At 38.8% G+C, this 23,396-nt stretch overlaps 3 protein-coding genes across 3 annotated transcripts; 2 read left to right on the forward strand and 1 right to left on the reverse strand.

The window, feature by feature from the left end:
* Nucleotides 1-138: 138 nt before the first annotated feature.
* On the forward strand, nucleotides 139-6,992 carry cib3 (calcium and integrin binding family member 3). The gene is made up of 6 exons (XM_087811384.1): nucleotides 139-189; nucleotides 2,636-2,670; nucleotides 2,785-2,896; nucleotides 4,247-4,394; nucleotides 6,707-6,902; nucleotides 6,971-6,992. The coding sequence occupies exons 1-6, from the start codon at nucleotides 139-141 to the stop codon at nucleotides 6,990-6,992; spliced, it is 564 nt and encodes a 187-aa protein (XP_087667510.1).
* A 920-nt stretch (nucleotides 6,993-7,912) lies between these two features.
* Nucleotides 7,913-12,105, reverse strand: LOC148064119 (ras-related protein Rab-8A-like). The gene is made up of 8 exons (XM_087810560.1): nucleotides 11,961-12,105; nucleotides 11,489-11,549; nucleotides 11,019-11,079; nucleotides 10,873-10,950; nucleotides 10,724-10,813; nucleotides 10,588-10,653; nucleotides 9,341-9,391; nucleotides 7,913-9,265 (listed from the first exon to the last, which is right to left on the reverse strand). Exons 1-8 carry the CDS (start codon nucleotides 12,082-12,084, stop codon nucleotides 9,176-9,178), a joined length of 621 nt encoding a protein of 206 aa, XP_087666686.1. The 5' UTR covers nucleotides 12,085-12,105; the 3' UTR covers nucleotides 7,913-9,175.
* A 4,825-nt stretch (nucleotides 12,106-16,930) lies between these two features.
* On the forward strand, nucleotides 16,931-22,677 carry LOC148064120 (ras-related protein Rab-8A-like). The gene is made up of 8 exons (XM_087811449.1): nucleotides 16,931-17,054; nucleotides 17,484-17,544; nucleotides 20,417-20,477; nucleotides 20,546-20,623; nucleotides 20,683-20,772; nucleotides 20,843-20,908; nucleotides 22,168-22,218; nucleotides 22,294-22,677. The coding sequence occupies exons 1-8, from the start codon at nucleotides 16,931-16,933 to the stop codon at nucleotides 22,381-22,383; spliced, it is 621 nt and encodes a 206-aa protein (XP_087667575.1). The 3' UTR covers nucleotides 22,384-22,677.
* The last annotated feature ends 719 nt before the right edge of the window (nucleotides 22,678-23,396 follow it).

Below are 23,396 nucleotides of genomic sequence, written 5' to 3' on the forward strand. Positions count from 1 at the left end.
CGTGGCGGCACGATACCCGATCTCCCGCTTGGCCCCGGGAGCCTTTTGTCCCGGTATTTCATATCTGACATGCCCAGACTTAAAAGTACTTGATGTGGGAACAACGATGGAGCAGGAGCCTGTCGTCCGGGCTCAGACATGGGGAACAAACAGACCATCTTCACAGCCCAGCAACTCGACGCATATCAGGTTTGTATCGGAACTTTATCGACAAAATATCTAAACAATTCCATCGTATAAGTATTTATTAATTCCTTTTCTATGATGTCAATTAAGTTTCATTTATTTCAGGACCACTTAGAACATTCTACAACTATAAAATAATATTTTAGAGGGAATATTTTATGCATATTTACAGTTTACAATATCACGTAAATGTAAACTTTAATATGCAAAAGAAATACACTTCATCCTGTTACAACTTAATTTTAAATGCTTTAATCGATAGAATAATAATACATTAGAATATGATAATAATAATAATAATAAAAAATATGATCAAATTTTAAAATACAAACTTCTAAGTAGGATATACAATAAAAAAGTATTTAGTTTAATTTTCACACACATAACTTATTTCGTTTTTTCTGTTATATGTCAATATATAATTATCTTGTTTTATAGCGTGTATGTATAATTATAAATACATTAAAATTGTGTTTTGATTCCCTCCATTACTATGATGATTTCTTTTAATTTCACACACAAAACCTGGTAAATAAACTGAAACAAAAGTTTTATTTAAGGAACAAATCGTGTTTTTCACTTGATGCTCGACGATGACAAGTCGAAGCTACAGTACCTTCTTGCCAGAGCTTGATTCTGGAGATGTGTCGTATATGAATTCATCGGCTCACTGTCTAAAGATGCTGGACACTGTATGGAGGCTCGAGGTTCATCACAAACTGCAGACCCTGAACCCATCACTGCTCACTGTACTCAAGAGTTCACTGGCCTTCGCTCTATTTACGACGACTTAGTCATTGGCATGTTTTTATCTACAAGGCGATTTATGTGTAAACTCCCGTGTTATTTGTCAATACATGTGTCTCAAAAATGAGTCCCTCATGGGTTAAGGTCTAAGGATACGGTGCTTATGAACGTTCGTACTGAGTAAAACGGCTTTTCAGTTTTCTGCGCCGCCATCGCGGAATAATCTGCAGAAACAGCACAAGTTTGAGAATCTAGTGACTTTAACGGATTTAAGGATGTCGTCAGGAATTTGACGACTTGACGCGAGTGTGAATGTTTTTAGTCAGTACTCTTGTATCTTTTTCTTATATTGTACCAGTGCACATAATACTGTATGAAATTTGTTTGTATGTGTACCTGTGTTTTGCTGTCAATACTGGCCACGTCTCTCTTGTAAAATAATTTTTATCTCAATGAGACTAACGATGGATAAATAAAATAAAATAAAATAAAATAGCCAATAAAAAATGTATAAATATTCGTCAATGGCAGGATTGAATGAGTATAGATTAAGTATTTCATCAGTTTCTTAATCATGATCCCGACCAACTTGGTCGATGCAAATATATGTTGCCAATATGTTTGATTTATTGTACTTATATTTATTTGTATCTCAGTTAAGCTTCCATAAATACACAGTCTTATCATTCCTTTAACCACTCTGACCATCTTTCGTATCAATATAATAAACAATGTCTGTCCTGTCCAGGGTGTCCCCTGCCTCTCGCCCAATGAAACTGGGATAGGCTCCAGTCTCTCCGTGACCCCAATAAGGGATAAAGCGGTAGAAAATGAACGAGTGAATGAATATTAGGTGTAATGTTGCTGCTAGTTTACACTCATCTCAGTTCAGTTTATTTCTTTTAAAAGGACATAATCAAATATATATTTAAAAACTAAAAATATAAATTAAAAACATATTCCAAATTGTTACAAAGCATGACATGGAAAACAAAAAATGGTCATAATTAGATTTTTCTCAATTTCAACATATATATAATTTCTTGTGTTTTATTTTCGCTTTTGATCAGAATCAAAAACTTTTATTGATCAGCTGAATAATGTGTGACCAGTTACGTCACGTCGAGCAAATCCTGCCCTGGTGCATAAAAGTTGCATTTATGACTTATCATTGAGCACATTAAACATTTTTAACACACAAAATTATCTTCAATCAGTAATTGACTGAATACTAATACATGTTATGTTGACACATCAATTATATACTTTAGCTCAGTCTAGTTCATATTATATGTTCTCCCCGCGTTGCGTGGGTTTACTCCGGACACTCCGGTTTCCTCCCACAGTCCAAAAAAAAACATACAGAGGTTGATTGAGAACTTGAGGAAATTGTCCGCAGGTATGAGTGTGTGTGTGAATGGTTGTCTGTCTTTGTGTGTCCTGCAAGACTGGCTTCCTGTCCAGGGTGTCCCCTGCCTCTCGCCCTATGAAACAGGGATAGACTCCAGTTTTCCCGCGACCCCCACAAGGGATAAAGCGGTGGAAAATAAATGAATTTCTGTTCATATTAAAAACAAGTGGCCAGAATCTTATTACGGGTGCAGGTGGTCATAATGTTACAGCTATTGTCTGTATGCACATTTAGATCCGAGTGTTTTAGTGTGTGTTTTAATGTGCTGATCTTAAATTGTGATGTTTGCAGGATTGTACGTATTTCACGAGAAAGGAAATTCTCAGGTGAGCAGTTTTGATTGACAGCTGACTTTCTCTTTAGTTAGCAAAGTTAAATAAAAAAAAGGCGTTTTCTTCTCATAATACTCCACTTAAGAAGTTTTGTTTGTCAAAACACAGACTCTTCGACCGTTACCGGGACCTGGCCCCGCAGCTCGTCCCGCTCGACTACACCGAGCAGCCAGATGTGAAGTTGCCGTACGAGTTGATTGGCAGCATGCCGGAGCTGAAGGTAGAACCCGGCTCTCCACACGCTCCCCGCGGACCCGCTCTCCCCCTGTGTTCCCATCCATAATTCATGCCCAACTAATCGGCAGAATTCCTTCAAAGGTTATTTGCAACCGGACTCCTTTAAAGTTGAAGGAAGGCGACGGGCGACTGGTGACAAGTCAATCATAAACCATAAATGTGGCACGAGACGGGAAACGAACAATGAGTCCTTGTTCAAATAGAGGCGTTACGAGAGAATTCTGCTTCTTTTATCTACACTTGAATCTGAGATCCAATCTTATTTTTTATATGTAGCTACACTCATCCTTCCATGTCAAACGTCATTTGAAAAAGTTTTTCCAAAAGAGGCTTCTTGGACTGAAGAGGTAAACCTCCAAATCTAGTCTTTACTAGGGGTGTAAAGGAAATATTGATACACTTAAATATTGCAATATCTTTAGCAAATACTACCGTTTTTGAACAGCAATCTATCAATTAAAAAATATTTTGATTTATTTATATATGTAAATATGTCTAATATAAAATAATTATATTTTATTTACAAATGTTGAAATTACATTTCCGGGCCACTAGATGGCAACAGTCGTTTGGTCCTCTGCATCTAACAAACAATGAAATCCCACGAGATCCCCGCGACGACTGAGGACGAGAGGATACGGTGACTCCAGCAGCTTTTAAAGACGATGTTTGGACATATTTGGTTTGAAAACAATTGAAAGCAGTAACGACTGAGGACGAGAGGATACAGTGAGTCCAGCAGCTTTTAAAGACGATGTTTGGACATATTTGGTTTGAAAACAAATGAAAGAAGTTACGACTTTGTCAAGAGTCATGTGGTCTGTAAATACTACAACACCAGAGTCAAGTACTGGAAAATACTACACATATATAAAAATATATTCTAATATCTATCTTCAAAAAGTCCTTCGAAGTAGTTTTGAATGGTTTAATTGATCTACTAGTCAAACCCCTTGGCAGGCCAAATAAAATGACACGTGATCTACAGTGTGTGTTGAAATCATTACCCATGATGCAATGCCATTTAGAAAGCTGGGATTATATGTGGAACATGCAAATAGGAGGCAGTAAGTTGAAAGGGAAAAGAGTTCAATAGGCCTGTAATAACTTTACTTTGTAATAAACTTGACAAGGAAGAAAGTATTTGACCGATTTCTCAAAATACAATGAACTAGTAGCTCTACTCCGAGTCTCATCAGGACGAACAACACATCTCCTAAAGGACGACCAAACCCCAGCAGACAAAACACATTTCAACAAAATCAAGATACTAGTCTGAAAGACGTATTTTTACGATTAAAATTTGAATCCATTTGTTACGTTTTTTTTCCAGGACAACCCTTTCCGTCAGAGAATCGCAGAGGTTTTCTCCGAGGACGGCGAAGGAAACATGACACTGGACGACTTCTTGGACATGTTCTCGGTCCTGAGCGAGATGGCTCCTCGAGACCTGAAGGCCTACTACGCCTTCAAGATCTACGGTAAAATAGCACCAGGACCAGCGCGACACTTGTATGGAGTCAAATGGTTCATGATAATTCTCTTAATCTTCTACTAGTTGATTGGTCAGTTTGCAAAATAACTTGATTGATTTAATTAACAAGTTGATTATGGAGCTAATTCTTCATATTTTAGTGTTATTGGAACGACAATCTGGGTCCACGTAGGTTTTTAAGGATTTTTCTAACTGCTAAAACTCATTATCATGTTCAAAATTACATGTTAAGAAGGAGCAAAAAAAAAAGGTAATAATAAAAATAAATTATTAATAATAGAATAAAAACAAAACTTTCCTACACAGTTCCTGAAACATGATAGTGTTTGTTGAAGGGGTGTTAGAAAAGAGTGATACACCGATATATCAACATATATATATTCATTTTCACGATATTGTAGCAATACTAGCCCCGCCCCCAAGTAAAATATTTTCATCTGAGATATTTTCCTGGTTTATATTACAATTAAGTGAGTGTAAAATGAAATAATATTATTTATTTTTATATACAATTAACAGGCAATTACTCACGCTCGATGGCAGCAGTCATTACGTCCTCCGCACCTAAAGGAACAATTAAATCCTGGTGATAACTGAGGACGAGAGGATACAGTGAGTCCAGCAGCTTTTAAAGCTGATATTTGGAAATATTTTGGTTTGGTTACGACTCCGTCAAGAGTCATGTGGTCTGTAAATACTACAACACCAGAGTCAAGTATGGGGCAATACTACACATATATACTTGTTACTACAGTATCATAACTCCAGAGTCAAGTACTGGACAATACTACACATATATACTTGTTACTACAGTATCACAACACCAGAGTCAAGTACTCGACACTACTAAACATATATACTTGTTACTACACTATCACAACACCAGAGTCAAGTACTGGACAATACTGCACATATATCCTTGTTACTACACTATCACCACACCAGAGTCAAGTACTCGACGATACTACACATATATACTTGTTACTACAGTATCACAACACCAGAGTCAAGTACTCAACAATACTACAAATATATCCTTGTTCCTATAGTAACACTAAATATCACAGTATATCATGTCGTTGCTCATGTATCGTGATAAGTACAGACAGATTCTTGCCAATACAAACTCCCATTGTTATGTAAAATAAAAAGCTTCGATAGTTAATAGATAGTAACATAAAAAAAAGGTAACACAAGCGTTTAAAACCTAACCACGACATCAGGACTAGAGAGTGAGCTCGACACAGTGACGGCCAGGGGAGCCTTAAGCACGGCGGATGGTTCATGGAAGGTTATGAATGATTAACCAGCTCTTTATTGAGGTAAAGAGCTTCTCAAAGGGACAGTTTGTGCTCCGTCCTTCTAATTAAGAACATATACATCGCCATGGTCACGGGTCAAACTCTCGCCATGCATTATTAACTGAGACCATGTAGTGGGGGGGACCGAAGAATGATGGATGGAGATGAGGTTGATGTTTTATGTGACATTTGTGTTACTCTGGGCCACATATGGCGTTATTTATCAATCTATATCAGTGCCATTAAAATATTGAATGGTTGAGTTTAATATTTTCGAATGTTAAAACTTTGAATTTTTTTTATTCAAATGTTTGTTAAGCATTAAAAAAAAAATCAATTCAATAATATATATATTAAAAGGGTTGAAATTATTATTTTATTTTATTTAAATTTAAATTAATATTTATTAATTAAAAACCTTTTTAAATTCAATATTGAATTGCTACTGCCTGGTGGCACTATTATACCAACAGTTTTATTTTTTATTTAATTTACCTTTAATAAACTGGGAAAAAGTCAATTTTTCCTGGCCAAGAGTCAACAATGTTACACATTTTAAAGAAATACAATACATTACATTAAAAAGACACTTTGACACTTTAGATTAAGCTTTAAGAACATTAAGTAAAACATTTAAAAATAACCGAGTCAGTCGCCAAATCATCTTGGGTTTTTTTTATATTGAATTTAAAAGAATATTAATTTAAAAATATTGAATTCAGAAGAGTTATTGGAATTGAAACATCAAACTCTATGTGTAAAAATGAATTGATTAGTTTTGAAAATATAGGATTTTTTCAATTGAACCTTTTAATGTACAAATCATTCATTTAAATTTAAAGTTGTAACATTTAATTTGTCAAATTCAATTAATATTCTGATGGTTACACTTCCCCACTTCCATAACCACGATGAGAAACATTTAAACACAACACAAATGTGTGTTAAACATGTCGTCAATTAAATCTCAATAAATCTCACGTTTACATGTCAAAAGATTTCAACAACGACGACTTCATCTGCAAGTCTGACCTGGAGAAGACGGTGAACAAGTTGACCCGCAACGAGCTGACGGAGGACGAGGTGAGGATGGTGTGCGAGAAGGTGATCGACGAGGCCGACCTGGACAACGACGGGCGTCTGTCTCTGGAGGACTTCCAGCACATGATCGTCCGAGCGCCGGACTTCCTCAGGTGGGACCGGAAGAGAACCTGTGTTGAGAAGAAAGTTAGTTTCATGATATTTTTTATTGTCTTCGCAGCACTTTTCATATAAGGATTTAGGTGGACAAACCTGCAGAACATCTGGAACAACTGTATATAAATTATATATTTTTAATGTTTTATTGTTCTATCTTGACTCAGTAGCTACTGTGTTGTTTGTTTCTCAGGCAATTTTAAATCTAATATTTAGAAACACTGTTAATACTTGTAAATAATTGCCATTTATTGCCTTAAAAGCAAGATTTTACAGACATAACGTTTAGTTATATAACATATAAATCATATCAGCGCAAAATAAGACCATAAACTAGAGAGAAGAACTTTAAATAAGCAGTTTAGTCAAGTTAGCATTCTAGCTACAGTGGCGCTTTAGCTTATTAGCTAAAGAAGCTAATGCTAAAAGAGTTTACTCGACACATAATAAACATGATTAAAAGCAAGATAGTCAAACATAATTAAAAGCAAGATTTTACAGACATAACATTTTGTTAAACAACATATAAATCATGTCAGTGCAAAATAAGATGATAAAATAGACAGAAGAACTTTAAATTAGCATTCTAGCTAAAGTAGCGTTTTAGCTTGTTAGCTAAAGAAGCTAATGCTAGTGTTAAAGTGTTTACTCGACAAATAATAAACGCAAAAGTAATATAAACGTCTTTAGATAACGTTTTTACAGAAGCCAGTTGTTATTCACAGCATAATAATTTATGTTCATAAGAAATGACTGAAATAAAATGAACTTACTATCACTGAAGGAGCTTTTAGCATCAGATCCAACATCATGAGACACAAGTGTGAAAAATAAATACGATTTAATAACATATTTAAGCTTATTTCCCCTAATATTTATACATGTTTTTTTTTTACAAACTACTGAAATTATTTTATTGAAGCTAAAACATTTAGAAAAAGCATCTATGAATTTATTTTGGAATTATTTTATATAATTGCTTGAAAAAAAAAGGACGAGTCAAACATTCTTTATAACTTTTATTTAGCAAAAACATGGAAATTATATTCATCACTTACATTCAGAAAGTACTTTTCTATTCTTTTAAAATAAAGACATCTACATTTCATCCCATGTATCACCATCTTTCTGTGTTTTTCTTTAAATGTAACAAAATAAAAGATTACAAATATATTAAAAGTTTATGAAATTATATTGAAAATAAAACAAAAAACAGTCTATTCCACAAAATTCACCATTGAGAGCCAACTTAAGAAAATGCATGTAGCAACATGGACGAACATTGAAAAATACATTTTGTCTGGAGGTTTATACTTTACAAGTGAATACAGGAACCATTTGAAAATAACATTAATCCTAATATTTCAGCTGATCTTGACAGTAAAATATTCTCACAGGAAACTCAATCGTCTCACACATGTAACACTACAAGTTAATAATCTTTTCTCTCAACTCGTTTTGAAAAAAAGAAGAAAAACAAACAAGGTTTGTCCGTCAATGCATAGCTTTAACCGGAACGTATTCAGTCATCATGAGGTTAGAAATCTTCTCACACGGAACTTTGGAAACATCTAAACATCATCATTGTCACAACAATGAGTGAAACACACACTTCAAGTCCTCATAGAAAGTGATCTACAAACACACAGTTTGGTTTAACAGCAGCACCATGAAGTCGGTTCGGTCTGAAGATGCCACGCCTGAAGAAAGTGCAAACGTAAAAACATGATATGTCGAGATTTGAGACGTCGGCGAGTCGGCGTTTACAGTGTATAAAATATAACATTTTCCATCGATAAACAACACTTTTCAACGACGATGACGTGGGGAGGAAAGAGCTGAGCCAAAAGCTAGACCTTCTGCTCGACCTGTGGTTGTTTTGGTTTGGGAGGAAGCCCTGGGTCAGACCGAGGACACACTGGAGACACTATTTAATGAGGTCTGAGTGTATTTACTAGAAGGAAAATAGGTTAATAATTTAATTTGTTATTTCAAAACAGGAGGTTTCTTCCCCTCCTGACACATAAACGTTATTATGTGCAAAAAAAAGGATGTATTTGGAGAATGTCTTGACTTCTGGAATGAAACAATTCTCCAGTAAGATCGAGAAGCTTTTGACAAAACCGGTGACGATAATAAAGTGCAAGGAAGTTGCAGGAGAAAAGTGGGAACTGGTCAGTTGAGGGAGGAACAGACGTCGGAAGAGGAGGGAGAATCAGGAGGTCGGTCAAGGTCGTGGAAGGAAGTGCAGAGGTGTTGTTCCATGTACTCAGAGTAGACTGCAGTGGAAGAAGCTGGTCTTCTTCTGAGGCGCCATGATCTTCACCGCCTGACCGCTCCTCTGTGGAGTGTTGCCCTCCTGCAAGAGCATCATGGGAGATATGACTGGACGAACACTGAGAAGGTTGACCTTTGACCGGATGAGTCCACTCACCAGTTTCTTGTCCATCTTTGATTTGATATCTCGGGCCAGAGTCAGGAACGCCTGTGGAGGGAAGATATGAAACGTCAACATGAATATTGAAGCATTAAAAAAAATATTTATTTTGCATCTTCAAAAAAGTTCTACACTATAATGTGCATCAACTTGGAAATATCGATAAACTGATAGATTTTTTTATTAACGATACAGATGTTTAACATCACTGTGTCAACGTTTGACTCTTTTTTTTGGCAATTTCAAATCTTTTTTTTAAACCATGTTTCTTTTATGATTTACATTACAATAAAGTAAATTAAATAATTCAAGTTATTTGTTGTTTACAATTACCATGCAAATATTCACATAGTTTTTGTGTTGCAATTAAACTTCTGGCCGCTAGATGGCAGCAGTCATTACATCCTCTAGAGCTGAAGGAAGAATCAAATCCTGTGATATCCCGGCGATGACCGAGGACGAGAGGATACAGTGAGTCCAGCAGCTTTTAAAGCTGATGTTTGGACATATTTTGGTTTAAAAACAAATGAAAGCAGTTAAAACTGAGGACAAGAGGATACAGTGAGTCCAGCAGCTTTTAAAGCCGATGTTTGGACACATTTTGGTTTGTAAACAAATGAAAGCAGATAAAACTGAGGATGAGAGGATACAGTGAGTCCAGCAGCTTTTAAAGCTGATGTTTGGACATATTTTGGTTTGAAAAAAAATGAAAGCAGTTACGACTGAGGACGAGGGGATACAGTGAGTCCAGCAGCTTTCAAAGCTGATGTTTGGACATATTTTGGTTCGAATCAAATGAAAGTAGTTACGACTTTGTTAAGAGTCTGGTCTGTAAATTCTGCAACACCAGAGTAAAGTACTCGACAATAATACACATATATACTTGTTCCTTTAGTATCACAAATTTTACAATATATCATTATAAATGGAATTTTTTCCCCTTATCGTGCTACTCAACAAATCGCTATATTCTTGACAATACACACTCCTGATATCGATCACTTTAGTTGTTGTTTTTTGTTTATCTTACAAAATAATTGTTTCTAAGTTTGCGCGTCATCCTTTATTAAACTTAGAATAAAATATTTATAAACACAACACATTGTTAGACTTAGATAAAACATTTAACACAATTATATTTTATAGTTTCTTGATCCTTTTTTAGTAGTGTGACAGGAGGATGATTATATTAAAACTTGTTTTTAAATTTCATTATCGACACTGAACAGATTTCAGACACTTACATTCTCCACGTTGATATTGGCCTTTGCACTCGTTTCCATGAACTTGAGTCCGAACTCTAAAGCGAGCTTTAGACGAGGAAAAACAAAGATTATTGTCACAAAGGTGTGGAGGAAATGAACGATCAAGGAACCTCACCTGCTCGCCTCTGTCCCTGGACACCTGCCTCTTGTCCTCGATGTCACACTTGTTGCCCAGAACCATCTTCTCGACCTCAGACGACGCATGCTGGAGCAAAGACAGACTCGTGACGTGACGATGACACATGTCAGGAGGAAGATAATCACCTCCTCGATGTTCCGGATCCAATTCTTGATGTTATCGAAAGACTTCTCGTTGGTGATGTCGTAGACGAGCATGATTCCCTGGAACGGATTAATTCACGACTCAAATCATCAATCGCTGCTTTTTTTTCTCCTGCCGAGTCACTCACCATGGCTCCTCTGTAATAGGCTGTGGTGATGGTTCGGAACCGCTCTTGCCCCGCAGTGTCCCTGCACCGGAGGACAAAATAAAAGTTATAAAGAATAATAATGATCAGTTAAATTCACATCACTTTCTGATAACGATCAGATTAATTGTCAAACATATGAAGAGCACATGATGTTGTCAAGGCAGTAACAATTATTAAATTTGTATACTGCCAACAAAATGTTGAAATAAATAAAAGACAGTAGTAAATACATGAATAAATAAATGTTGAAATACATAAATAATGAAATGTGAATGTAAATAAAAGCTACAATGTAAAAATAAATACATGTGTAAATACATGTTAAAGGGATAGCACTGTTATTCGCCAGAAATATTTATTTAACATTATTATATCTATTTATATGTTTTATTTAGTTATACATCTTTAAATATATTGTCGTCATCCATCATCTCATGTGTTCGACTCACCAGATTTGTAACTTTATCTTCTTGCCGTCGAGTTCTATTGTCCGTATCTTGAAGTCAATACCTGGTACGGTTGAAACAAAATGACACAGAAAAGTATACTTTGAATTGTTTTTGACGAGGTAAATTCATTCGTTTCAAAACTTAAATTCCTGTATTAAATGTGGGTTAGTGTATTCAATGTTTGTAACATGTTTTAAATCGCTCTGTATATGTATTTTTGACTCGACAAACTGGAAAAAATAGTCTCACATCATACGATTTAAACAGTTTGATGTGGAGAATAATATAGATTTATCATTAATACTTCCATTTATTCAGGGGAAGACGATATATATTGGGCTGAATTGGAAATAACATATATATTATAAACGATGTTTCAAGACACTAATCATTTTAATAAACAACTACCACTGAAGATCATATGTATCGTCAACGAAGATAATAACGACCAGAAATAAGCTACAAAACGAACCTATTGTGGAGATAAAGGTGGAATTGAAGGCGTCCTCGGAGAACCTGAACAACACGCACGTCTTTCCGACGCCAGAGTCTCCGATGAGGAGCAACTTGAACAGATAGTCGTAGGTCTTCGCCATGTTTGTTGTTTTTGCGGAAATCCCGCCCGCAAGAAGAGAAGTGACGTCATTCTTCCGCTTCTGGCCGGAAGTCGAACCAGTACCCGGAACAACGCTTGTTTTACGTTAATAAAAGTTCAAAATATTAATAATAATGAATATATAATTAATAATATTGTTAAATATAATATATTGTACAGTAGAAATGTAAGAAATAAAAAAATGTTTTTAATACAATTGTTTTCATAGATAAAATAGAGGGATCTTGATTTAATGTATTGAGCATAGCACTGATAGTAAGTATATAAGTAAGTAAGTAATTTTTATTTATATAGCGCTTTTCCAGACCAGGGTCACAAAGCGCATAAACAATCAAAACATTACTCAATAAAGTATATACTGTAGCGAGCTCCAGTGAGCTCCAGTGAGCGTCAGGCAAAGAGAACAAGGGTGTCTTTTCCACACTGCCACAGACAGATGACTTTAATTAACAGTACCGTACAGGCTTGTGTAAACATGTAAAACATGGTGAGAGAGACTAATTCTCCCACACCTCTCAGTCATGGTGCCGAATTTGAAGACCCATAATGCACCAGTCGCTACATAGCCCCACCTGAGGGGTCAGTCGTCCCCGACGATCCCACCATCTAGCACAGTCTCTAAACCTCCCAGGTCGCCGATGCTGTCAGGCAGGCCGTCTAGGTGCGACAGGTGTAGATGGAGAGTAAGGGTCCATGGGGCTCAAGGTGCTGTCTTCAGGAACATCACAACCGGCTGGGGAAGGACTCAGAGGACGGTATGGAGAAAGTCTGTCCTGGTGCAGTACCACCATGCATCTTCTGTTTGGCAGCCGCACCCGATACACCACTTCAGACAAGCGGTCAATTACTTCACCAGGTCCTTGCCAGTGACTGTGGAGCTTAGGGGAAACTCCCTTTTTGCGGACCGGACAGTAAACCCACACCTTGTCTCCCTGCTCAAAGGCACGACCTCGGCAGCGTGTATCATAGGTCCTCTTTTGTCGGGCACCAGCACTGTCTTGAGACTGCTGACTGTAGTCGTGTACCACCTGTAGTCGGTCCTTCAGTCTGCGGAGGTAATCCATCTCCTTTCCTCCAGGAATCTCAGGTTCTGGCGGGGCACCAAATACCAAATCCTCTGGTGTCCGCAGCTCTCTCCCGAACATCAGAGCAGCAGGATTGCATTGGCTGGATTCCTGCACAGCAGATCGGTATGACCACAGAAAGAGGGGTAGGTGACGATCCCAGTCCTTTTGATGTTCACTCGTCAAGATAGCAAGCTGAGTGGCAAGAGTGCGATTAAATCGCTCCACCAAACCGTCGCTCTGTGGGTGGAGCGGTGTGGTCCTTGTCTTCCTCACCCCCAGCCGTCTGCAGACCTCCTGGAACACCTGGGACTCAAAGTTTCGCCCTTGGTCACTGTGGAGCTCGTCAGGAACTCCAAACCGAGCGAACATCTCGTCCACCAACTTCTCTGCTGTTGTGATGGCACTTTGATCTGGTACTGCGTATGCCTCTAGCCACTTGGTGAAATAATCCATGGCCACCAAGACATATCGATTGCCAGAGTCCGACACCGGAAAGGGACCAAGAATGTCCAGTGGGGCATGGGACCGCTGTGTTGGCCCCTTCTGGGCAGTGCAGGCATCACAGCAGTGGACATACAGCTCCACATCTCGTCTGCATCCTGGCCAGTAGAACCGGCTCCGAAGGCGATGTAGGGTCTTTGTATTTCCATAGTGTCCTGCCCCCACCGAGCCGTGGACATGCTGAAGAACTTTGGGCCGGAGAGCCTTGGGCACCATGAGCTGCAGCTTTCCTGCCTGTGCTTGATCTCTAAGTCAAAACCTTGGAGCGTTTCCAGCCATCGAGCCACTTGACCTTCAGGGTTCTTGAAACTCAAGAGCCAGGTGAGAGAAGCATGGTCAGTTCGAAGAAGGAAGTGATTACCTTGCAAGTATGGCCGGAATTGACGCAGGGCCATAACCACGGCCAGCAGCTCACGACGGGTGACGCAGTAATTCTTCTCCACCTTGCTGCCCGGCTGAAATAGGCCACAGCTCGTTCTCCATCTTCCCCTTGCTGTGAAAGGACAGCCCCAACGCCAACATGCTGGCATCTGTGTCCACAATGAAGGGTCGCTGCCCATCAGGATATGCCAAGACGGGAGCTTCAGTGAGGGAAGTCTTGAGCTGAGTAAAGGCAGCGGAACAGTCAGCATCCCAGTTGAATGTTTTGCCCTTATCTGTGAGACGATGGAGTGGGCTGGCAATGGTGGCAAAACCCTGGATGAACCGTCGGTAGTACGAAGCCAGACCCAAGAAGCTTCGCAACTGGCTGACATTTGCAGGGGTAGGCCAATCACGAACTGCAGCTATCTTTTCTGGGTTGGTGGCGACTCCACGAGTACTGACAATGTGGCCAAGGAAGATGACACTTTGCAGAGTTCAACCGTAACCCAGCCTGACGTATAGCCGTGAAAACCTCACCTAGGTTAGCCAGGGCTCTGTCGAAGTCAGCGGCATGCACCAGCAGATCATCCAGGTACACCACACAGCGGTCACGGGGCACGTTAGCCAGAACTCTCTCCATCAGTCGCTCGAACGTAGCAGGTGCATTGCAGAGTCCAAAAGGCATAACCCGGAATTGCCACAGTCCTTGTCCAATGGTGAAGGCTGTCTTTGGTCTTGCCTCCGGGGCCAATTCCACCTGCCAGTATCCACTGCGGAGGTCAAGGGAGCTGAACCAACTGGACCCAGCAATGTTGTCAAGCGCATCATCAATGCGAGGAAGAGGATACGAGTCTTTCTTGGTGACTGCATTCAGGCGCCGATAGTCCACGCAGAACCTCCAAGTACCGTTCTTCTTCTTGACCAAGACAACGGGGGCTGCCCAGGGGCTATCTGATGGTTCAATTACTCCAGCATTGCACATCTCCTGGATCTTTTCAACTGTGACCTTCCGCTTGGAGAGGGCTAACCGATGGGGGCGTAGACGTATGGGTTGAGCGTTACCAGCCTCAATAGCGTGCTGGACAAGTCCAGTCTGCCTACAGTCCTCATCCCTGGCAGCAAAAATGTCTTTATAATCTTCAAGCAGACATTTCAACTGCTGGCCTTGCTGAGGTTCCATGCCGTCACTACTGCGCTGCCAAAGTTGGTGGATGGCTTCCGCAGTCTCTGCAGAGGAAGAAGCTGGTAGGGTTGGTGCTAATGCCGGTTGTGGAGCACAAGATCTTGGCATCTCTCGAACTGCTGCTATCATCCTCCGATGATCAGGCTGTGCCTTCTCCTCCCTACTAGACTTGAGCTCCACTTTTTCCTTGCCCAGGATTATGGACTTTCCTACTACGTCGACTTGAGCTTCCCAACGACTCAACAGGTCCAGCCCAATGATACACGGATCATGGATGTTGGCAAGCCAAAACTCATGCTCCAACACTTGGTCTCCCACTCGAACTGTCACCATCTTTTTCCCTAAAATTTTTAACTTTTCTCCAGTTACTGACATCAATTGGGTGTTGGTTGGGGCCCACATTTAGGAAACTCGGCTATTGGCCTCAAGGAGGACCCAGTGTCCACCATCTCCTTGGTCCAACATCTTCATCATAGTCCAACATCCTGACCTGCGCCCGTGGACCAGGAGCCCTTGGTGGTGTATGTTGAGCAGCGAAGATCCCTTGTGCTCATTCAGCTTCCCTCAGCGCCTCGGTTAGGGACACCGGCATGGAGAGACGAACATGCTGTCGTAGTTTTTCTGGTGCCAGCCCTCGTAGAAAAGCGTGGAGTGCTAGTTCTTCTTGGGATGTAGCATTGAAATGCGGATAGCCTTGCCGGGCATACTGCTGCACGTCAGCGGCGAAGGTGCCCAAATTCTCCCCCTCTTGTAGATGGCGACTAGTCAGCTGCTCTCTGCTCTGGTCGGCATGACACGGCTGGCCAAACCGTCTCTGAAGTGCGGTGGTCAGGTTATGGAAGTCGAGGGTTTCCACTGGAGCTAGGTCTAGAAGCACTTGTGTCGCCTTTCCTTCCAAAGCCAGAGCCAAATGGGTCACAGCTTCAGCCAGGTATGGCGCAAGTGGTACCAGTCCATTGTACTTGGGCAGCTTAACCGTTGGCTTGTGTGGAGGCGGACTCATCTGTATCATTGTGTCCAGGCCATCATCTGCATGTAGACTTGTTCTTTCCGCCAAAAGGTGACACTTGCCAGGCTGCTCCACACTGCCACAGACAGGTGACTTTAATTAAGAGAACCCCTACAAACTTGTGCAAACATGTAAAACATGGTGAGAGAGACTAATTCTCCCACACCTCTCAGTCATGGTGCCGAACTTGAAGACCCATAATGCACCAGTCGCTACAATACTTTAAAGGGCAAGACAAAACTGATAATACAACAGGAGTTCCAGAAAATCAAGGAAAAGCCTGAACAAATAAAAACGTCTTAAGATAGTAGCATCAAAACACTTAAAACTATTAAATAATGTTTTCAAATTGTTAAAATGTCAACATATATTTTTAACTGTTAAAAGGGACCCACAAGTATCATTCAAACCTAATCAAAACACTTTAAAAACAACAATTAACCACCTCATTTATTTTAATTCCATTTTTTTTCGGGAAAAAAAAGTAAAATTTTAATAAAATCTGTCAAGTCTTTGATGAGACGACACTTGAAAACAATTGTATTAAACACATTTACGCACATTTATTTCTTACATTTCTACGATAGAATATATTACAATAAACAATATTATTTAGAACTTTTATTAACGTAAAACAAGCGTTGTTCCGGGTACAAGTTCGACTTCTCTTCTTGCGGGCTGGATTTCCGCAAAAACAACAAACATGGCGAAAACCTACGACTATCTGTTCAAGTTGCTCCTCATCGGAGACTCTGGCGTCGGAAAGACGTGCGTGATGTTCAGGTTCTCCGAGGACGCCTTCAATTCCACCTTGGTCTCCACGATAGGTTCGTTTTGTAGCTTATTTCTGGTCGTTATTATCTTCGTTGACGATACATATGATCTTCAGTGATAGTTGTTTATTAAAATGATTAGTGTCTTGAAACATCGTTTATAATATATATGTTCTTTTAAATTAAGCCCAATGTGTTTAAATGTGAAGTTTATATATCGTATTTCCCTGAATAAATGAAAGCATTAATGATAAATCTATATTATTCTCTAAATCAAACTGTTTAAATCATATGATGGGTGACTATTTTTATCGTTTGTCGAGTCAAAAATACATATACAGAGCGATTTAAAACATGTTACAAACATTGAATACACTAACCCACATTTAATACAGGAATTCACTTTTTAAAACAAATGCATTTACCTCGTCAAAAACAATTCAAAGTATACTTTTCTGTGTCATTTTGTTGTTACCGCACCAGGTGTTGACTTCAAGATACGGACAATAGAACTCGACGGCAAGAAGATAAAATTACAAATCTGGTGAGTCGAACAGGGGCGTTGTTAGGATCATGAGACATCGGGGGCTTAGCCCAGGGGCGAACATTGATTAAGGGAGGTCCGGGGGGGTTGTCCCCTCCGGAGAAAATTTTGCACGTCAGTTAGTTAAATGCATCAATCTGGTGCAGTAGAACAGTTACAATTAAAATGTCAGTCCTCAAATGCCTGCTGATTGGATGCAGACCATTGGGTGTGGGTGAGTACATATACAGGGTACAGGCTGTGCCAACTATTCTCCCCTTATTGTGATAAACTGTGTTTAAAAAAAATATATATATATATATATATAATGGCAGCTTTATCGAACAGTTTGTCTTTAATAAACATCCAAGAGACAAAAGGTACATTGGAATAGAACATTAAATGCAGTCTACATATTTGTGTTATCTCGTATATGCCTATGAAAAACAATGATTCAATTAACTGATTGATTCTCAAAGTCCTGCCTGACACTCAACATCAGTAAAACAACATGCATGTACTTTTAAAATAGAACAAATGGAAATCAGCCTGATATCATTGTTAATGGAGAAAAGATCCAGACTGCTTCACATTTTAAATATTTAGGAATAACTGTGGACTCACAGCTCTCCTTCAAGAAACATGTGAAGCAGGTGTGTAATAGGGTCAAATTCAATTTAAGGAATTATAGGAACATTAGGAACCAGCTCCCTCTAGATGCAGCACAACTTTACATGCAATCAATCTTTTTATACATCTCATACTGCTGATCACAAACACTTGCTCCACTGTGAACACTTAACTAACAAACACTCATGGTACTGGACAAAAAGCCATTAAGATATCACTTGACCACTGTACAATAATTTTAAAGTAACAACCTCATGACCTTTGACAGTTATGTGTTTCTTGCTGTTTTTGCAAATATGAAACCTACTTGTTTGCTAAGGCTTTGGAAAAGCAACAGTGCAATATGTTCTATTTTCTCTGGTGAGGAAGCAGCAGGGTGTGGCGCCTTGATTTAAGTTTGGCGAATCGGTCGATCACTGTGTCATCATTGATGCCTCCCACCAACTCTCTCTCAATTGACATCACTGCCAGATCATTGAGTCTTTCCTGGCTTGGTTGTTTATCTATTCATTTATTACAATTTTGGCTTTGCTTAAAAATATAGTCTAATGCTTTTTACATTTACCCACACCAGTCAATTTCAATCTTATTTTATTTTAAAGTGAAAATTCCTAAATGCTAGTAAATGATTTTGAACTACTGTTCTGCACCACAATTAGTTTTTGCTGTAACGCCTGGTGGTTCAAAACTGCATTGCATGTGTGATTTGTGTTTTTTGACCCTCCTGTGTTACCTTAGTTTAGTTTGATGCAACCAGCGAGAGCACAGCATATCAGTTAATTCTCATCTTTCCTGAGAGAGTCTCAGTCCCCGAGTATTTATGTTTAAAGGATCTAAATATGCAAGTATGTTTGTTAATTGTGTTTAATTGTAGCTTAAATTCGGCGATGCTAATCGCGGCAGCATTGTACATTGAGAATGCATTGTAAGTTAGCATTGAAGCTAGCGGGACCTACAAGCCCTGTTCACAAACACACACACACACAGCCTTTCATCACCCTCACACTCAATGAATTCCTGCTTGTCTTTGTTTTGTGTCTGTTTTCCTTTTTTTTGTTGCATAAAATCTAGGCTAGCAGTAACATGTAGTAGACTAGCTTTTCATGTAACTAAACCACACAACGGTGGTTGTCATGTCTCTGCTTTTTGTCTTTTACTTAATCAGTTGCTAAAAAAGAGAGCATCAGTCCTGGCTTATCTTGCTTTACCTGGCTTGGTTTGTTATAGCATCAGATACAGTATGGTATTTCACCGAAAATTAGCATACAACTTTCACAGCTTTCCTCACTTAGAGATGGTTGCTATGCCAACGCAATGTGGATATGCTGCCCGTTCTATGGCCAGGGGAGAAACTGGAGCAATTCAGCCCGCACTGAAAAAATCTTGCGCGTCTATTGCTAAGCTTACGGTAAAGAAGCTGAACGCTACCAGATGGTTTGAGACAACTTGAAAATTGTTTTTGTCACGCAATAAATTAACAGTAATAATGTTTTATGTTGTATTTATTCAACCTGATGCAATTCTGTTCTATTTTCTTTGGACTAAATGATTATGTAATTTATTTATATTAATTATGTTTCCATTTATTTATTTTAACCAACCATACGAATGAACTAATTTAAATTGTGTTAATAGCGCTATAGCGGAAATCTATCTTAAACTTCTATGGGGTAAATTCAAAGTTATATCATTATAATCTGTCAATTACTACACATTTATTTTAAATATCATAGAATGAAACTCTTAAAAGTTTAGTGAAAAAATTCCACTGGATTATGATTCATGATGACCTGGACTACTATCCTGGTAAATTTGGAGAGATTTTACTGTAGAAATTTGAAATAAATGATCCTTAAATATAGTCATTATATGTTAATGCCGACATTTTCAAAATTGAATTAAACACATGGCATGATGGACCATCGATAATATAATGAAAGATGTATAAATAAATATACTTTTTTTTTTTTTTTACATTGTAGCTTTTATTTATATTCACATTTCATTATTTATGTATCTCAACATTTATTTAATGTATTTACTACAGTCTTTTATTTATTTCGACATTTTGCTGTCAGTATGCAAATTGAATAATTGTCACTGCCTTGACAACATCATGTGCTCTTCATAGGTTTGACTCTTAATCTGGATAATCCAGGGACGATGATGTTTGTTACATTAATTTACGATCATAAACAGAAAGTGTCATGAACCGACTGATCGTTATTATTCTTTATACCTTTTATTTTGTCCTCCGGTGCAGGGACACTGCAGGGCATGAGCGGTTCCGAACCATCACCACAGCCTATTACAGAGGAGCCATGGTGAGTGACTCGGCAGGAGAAAAAAAAAGCAGCGATTGATGATTTGAGTCGTGATTTAATCCGTCCAGGGAGTCATGCTCGTCTACGACATCACCAACGAGAAGTCTTTCGAACACATCAAGAGTTGGATCAGGGACATCGAGGAGGTGATTATCTTCCTCCTGACATGTGTCATCGTCACGTCACGAGTCTGTCTTTGCTCCAGCATGCGTCGTCTGAGGTCGAGAAGATGGTTCTGGGCAACAAGTGTGACATCGAGGACAAGAGGCAGGTGTCCAGGGACAGAGGCGAGCAGGTGAGGTTCCTTGATCGTTCATTTCCTCCACACCTTTGTGACAAAAATCTTTGTTTTTCCTCGTCTAAAGCTCGCTTTAGAGTTCGGACTCAAGTTCATGGAAACGAGTGGAAAGGCCAATATCAACGTGGAGAATGTAAGTGTCTGAAATCTGTTCAGTGTCGATGATGAAATTGAAAAACAGGTTTTAATATAATCATCCTCCTGTCACACTACTAAAAAAGGATCAAGAAACTATAAAATATATTTGTGTTAAATGTTTTATCTGAGTCTAACAATGTGTTGTGTTTATAGATATTTGATTATAAGTTTAATAAAGTATGACGCGCAAACTTAGACACAATTAGTATTGTCAAGAATATAGCGATTTGCTGAGTACCCCGATAAAGGGAAAAATTCAATTTATTACGATATACTGTAACATTTTTGATACTGTAGTTACAAGGATATACACTGTATGTGTAGTATTGTCAAGTACTTGACTCTGGTGTTGTGATAGTGTAGTAACAAGGATATATGTGTAGTATTGTCCAGTACTTGACTCTGGTGTTGTAGTATTTACAGACCACATGACTCTCGACGAAGTCGTAACTGATTTCATTTGTTTTTCAAACCAAAATATGTCCAACCATCAGCTTTAAAAGCTGCTGGACTCACTGTATCCTCTCGTCCTCAGTCGTAACTGCTTTCATTTGTTTTTCAAACCAAAATATGTCCAAACATCGGCTTTAAAAGCTGCTGGACTCACTGTATCCTCTCGTCCTCAGTCGTAACTGCTTTCATTTGTTTTTCAAACCAAAATATGTCCAAACATCGGCTTTAAAAGCTGCTGGACTCACTGTATCCTCTCGTCCTCAGTCGTAACTGCTTTCATTTGTTTTTCAAACCAAAATATGTCCAAACATCAGCTTTAAAAGCTGCTGGACTCACTGTATCCTCTCGTCCTCAGTCGTAACTGCGTTCATTTGTTTTCAAACCAAAATATGTCCAAACATCGGCTTTAAAAGCTGCTGGACTCACTGTATCCTCTCGTCCTCAGTCATCGCCAGGATCTCACAGGATTTCATTCTTCCTTTAGCTCTAGAGAAAGTAATGTCTGCTGCCATCTAGCAAAAAAGTTTTGGATTATTTCCTTTACTTTATTGTAACGTAAATCATAAAAGAAACATGGTTTAAAAAAAAAAAAAAAGATTTGAAATTGCCAAAAGAAAAATAGTCAAAAGTTGACACAGTGATGTTAAACAATAATACTGTATCGTTGATAAAAAATATATATATATCAGTTTATCGATATTTCCAAGGTGATGCACATTATAGTGTAGAACTTTCATGAAGATACAAAATAAATATTTTTTTTAATGCTTCATGTTGACGTTTCATATCTTCCCTCCACAGGCGTTCCTGACTCTGGCCCGAGATATCAAATCAAAGATGGACAAGAAACTGGTGAGTGGACTCATCCGGTCAAAGGTCAACCTTCTCAGTGTTCGTCCAGTCATATCTCCCATGATGCTCTTGCAGGAGGGCAACACTCCACAGAGGAGCGGTCAGGCGGTGAAGATCATGGCGCCTCAGAAGAAGACCAGCTTCTTCCACTGCAGTCTACTCTGAGTACATGGAACAACACCTCTGCACTTCCTTCCACGACCTTGACCGACCTCCTGATTCTCCCTCCTCTTCCGACGTCTGTTCCTCCCTCAACTGACCAGTTCCCACTTTTCTCCTGCAACTTCCTTGCACTTTATTATCGTCACCGGTTTTGTCAAAAGCTTCTGGAGAATTGTTTCATTCCAGAAGTCAAGACATTCTCCAAATACATCCTTTTTTTTGCACATAATAACGTTTATGTGTCAGGAGGGGAAGAAACCTCCTGTTTTGAAATAACAAATTAAATTATTAACCTATTTCCCTTCTAGTAAATACACTCAGACCTCATTAAATAGTGTCCCCAGCGTGTCCTCGGTCTGACCCAGGGCTTCCTCCCAAACCAAAACAACCACAGGTCGAGCAGAAGGTCTAGCTTTTGGCTCAGCTCTTTCCTCCCCACGTCATCGTCGTTGAAAAGTGTTGTTTATCGATGGAAAATGTTATATTTTTTACACTGTCGACTCGCCGACGTCTCAAATCTCGACATATCATGTTTTTACGTTTGCACTTTCTTCAGGCGTGGCATCTTCAGACCGAACCGACTTCATGGTGCTGCTGTTAAACCAAACTGTGTGTTTGTAGATCACTTTCTATGAGGACTTGAAGTGTGTGTTTCACTCATTGTTGTGACAATGATGATGTTTAGATGTTTCCAAAGTTCCGTGTGAGAAGATTTCTAACCTCATGATGACTGAATACGTTCCGGTTAAAGCTATGCATTGACGGACAAACCTTGTTTGTTTTTATTCTTTTTTTTCAAAACGAGTTGAGAGAAAAGATTATTAACTTGTAAATCAAAAGGCTTTAAAAACAATAATTAACCACGTCATTTATTTTATTCCACTTTTTTCAGAAAGAAAAAGTAAAATTTTAATAAAATCCGTCAAGTCAAGTGTCAAGTCATTTCATATGACACGTGAGTGGTAACATTTTAATACATATCATGTTGATATAGTGACCTATCAAGTTGCTAGTGT

Source organism: Callionymus lyra, chromosome 16 (assembly GCF_982586985.1).
Source record: "Callionymus lyra chromosome 16, fCalLyr1.hap1.1, whole genome shotgun sequence".
NCBI lineage: Eukaryota > Metazoa > Chordata > Actinopteri > Syngnathiformes > Callionymidae > Callionymus > Callionymus lyra.

Coding starts and splice junctions, on each gene's coding strand:
- cib3 (XM_087811384.1), top strand. CDS start 139: ATGGGGAACAAACAGACCATCTTCACAGCCCAGCAACTCGACGCATAT. Junction 190..2,635: donor AGCAACTCGACGCATATCAG/GTTTGTATCGGA, acceptor TGATGTTTGCAG/GATTGTACGTATTTCACGAG. Junction 2,671..2,784: donor ACGAGAAAGGAAATTCTCAG/GTGAGCAGTTTT, acceptor GTCAAAACACAG/ACTCTTCGACCGTTACCGGG.
- LOC148064119 (XM_087810560.1), bottom strand. CDS start 12,084: ATGGCGAAGACCTACGACTATCTGTTCAAGTTGCTCCTCATCGGAGAC. Junction 11,550..11,960: donor CACCTTTATCTCCACAATAG/GTTCGTTTTGTA, acceptor CAACCGTACCAG/GTATTGACTTCAAGATACGG. Junction 11,080..11,488: donor AAGATAAAGTTACAAATCTG/GTGAGTCGAACA, acceptor CCTCCGGTGCAG/GGACACTGCGGGGCAAGAGC.
- LOC148064120 (XM_087811449.1), top strand. CDS start 16,931: ATGGCGAAAACCTACGACTATCTGTTCAAGTTGCTCCTCATCGGAGAC. Junction 17,545..20,416: donor AAGATAAAATTACAAATCTG/GTGAGTCGAACA, acceptor CCTCCGGTGCAG/GGACACTGCAGGGCATGAGC. Junction 20,773..20,842: donor CCAGGGACAGAGGCGAGCAG/GTGAGGTTCCTT, acceptor CCTCGTCTAAAG/CTCGCTTTAGAGTTCGGACT.